The 1,394-nt window shown below is 59.0% G+C and overlaps 1 protein-coding gene across 1 annotated transcript in view; it reads right to left on the bottom strand.

The window, feature by feature from the left end:
• Positions 1-6: 6 nt before the first annotated feature.
• Positions 7-1,394, bottom strand: part of LOC113206718 (scavenger receptor class B member 1-like) — a gene marked incomplete at its 5' end in the record, with an annotated part of 4,275 nt that continues 2,887 nt past the window's right edge. Inside the window, 2 exons of the mRNA XM_052276478.1 lie at positions 7-943; positions 1,044-1,392. Coding sequence (XP_052132438.1) covers positions 521-943; positions 1,044-1,392 — 772 coding nt within the window. The remainder of the gene's footprint in view (positions 944-1,043; positions 1,393-1,394) is intronic.

Genomic DNA, 1,394 nt, shown 5'->3' with positions numbered 1-1,394 from the left:
AAACAAATCAAAAAAAATCATCAGGACTACAATTATTTATAGAATATGTAGTGAAGGGTGCCTTTTGCATAATACAAATGAAGAGATGCCATATCATGATCACAGTCACATTTGGAAGAAGGTACTAAACCTACAACAAAGGAATCTTACAGATTACTTTCGGCATTCACAAAGAACTGACGCATGCACTTAAAAAACTAGGATCCTCGCAGAGGACTTAAAACTGAGCAAATAAAACGACACCAGCGGGGAAAACAACTGTCTATGATGAGACTAATCACAAGAGATAAAAAGATGAAAACCTCTGGTTCCAACACGCGCTACTCCATTCTGCGGCAGCAGCCGGCAGCGTACGTGCAGCTCTCTGCCCACCAAGGGACGCTCCGTGTCGGCGAGATTCATGTAGTGAGGGGAGAGAGGGGGGTAGGGGAGGGAGGGCGGATCACAGCTAAATAAATAAAGGTAGTTGTGGACTAGAAAGTGTCGGCCCCTCGCGGCCGCGCGCGGCCCGGGCCGCTCTCTAGGGGCTGTCCCTGCCCGGGTCGGGGTCCATGTCGGTGGCGTCCTCGGGCGTCGTGTTGAGCAGCGAGTACGAGTCTCGCAGGATGAGCAGGCGGTGCTGGCCGTTCACCAGGAAGGAGGAGCCTCGCCGCAGCTTCTCCCGGCCCTTCTGCAGGTTCTCCTTGGTGAACACCACCTTCCTGTACGACTGCACGAACACGGCCGCGAGCAGCGCCAGCCCCAGCAGGATGGCGCCGTACGTGAAGATGGGCAGCGCCGTCTCGGCCACCGTCGTCGCCAGGTAGATCCAGCGCTGGATGCTGGGCGTCAGCTCCTCGACGCCCTCCTCCAGCCACATGATCGGGAACACGATGGTGGGGAACTTGGACACGGCGCCGACGTGCGCCGCGTTGCGCACCCACAGGTTGGCCTGGACGCGGACCTGCGGAGCAGAGAGGGGCGAGGGTGTGAGTCGTGGACGGCGACGTGTGGCTCGTGGCTCAGGCCGGGCGGTCCGGGCGCGGGCGGGGCGGGGCGCTCACCTTGGCCGAGATGGTGACGCCCAGCTTGGGCTGGATCTTGAAGTACGTCCCGTGCTGCTGCTCGTCCGGCTTCAGGCCTTCGACAGCCTCGACCAGCGAGGGGTCGCCGTTGAGGAAGTGCGGATACGACAGGTACACGGGTGCCTCTGTGGAACAAAATGGTCTGGTCAGAGCTGGGGCCGATGTGGGGAAATAGCGAACATCATGATGGACACGCTGGAGTACACCCTGGAGTAGGCCCTCGCCTGGAGGATACCGTGCAGGACGCCCTGGAGGACACCCTGGGGTACACACTGGGGTAAACCGTGGAGTACACCGTGGAGTACACCGTGGAGTACACCGTGGAGTACA

The sequence above is a fragment of the Frankliniella occidentalis genome, unplaced genomic scaffold (genome assembly GCF_000697945.3).
Source record: "Frankliniella occidentalis isolate FOCC.00 unplaced genomic scaffold, Focc_3.1 Scaffold3061, whole genome shotgun sequence".
Classification (NCBI taxonomy): domain Eukaryota; kingdom Metazoa; phylum Arthropoda; class Insecta; order Thysanoptera; family Thripidae; genus Frankliniella; species Frankliniella occidentalis.
The sequence above is the reverse complement of the archived record's forward strand: the minus strand, read 5'-3'. Positions and strand labels throughout refer to the sequence as shown.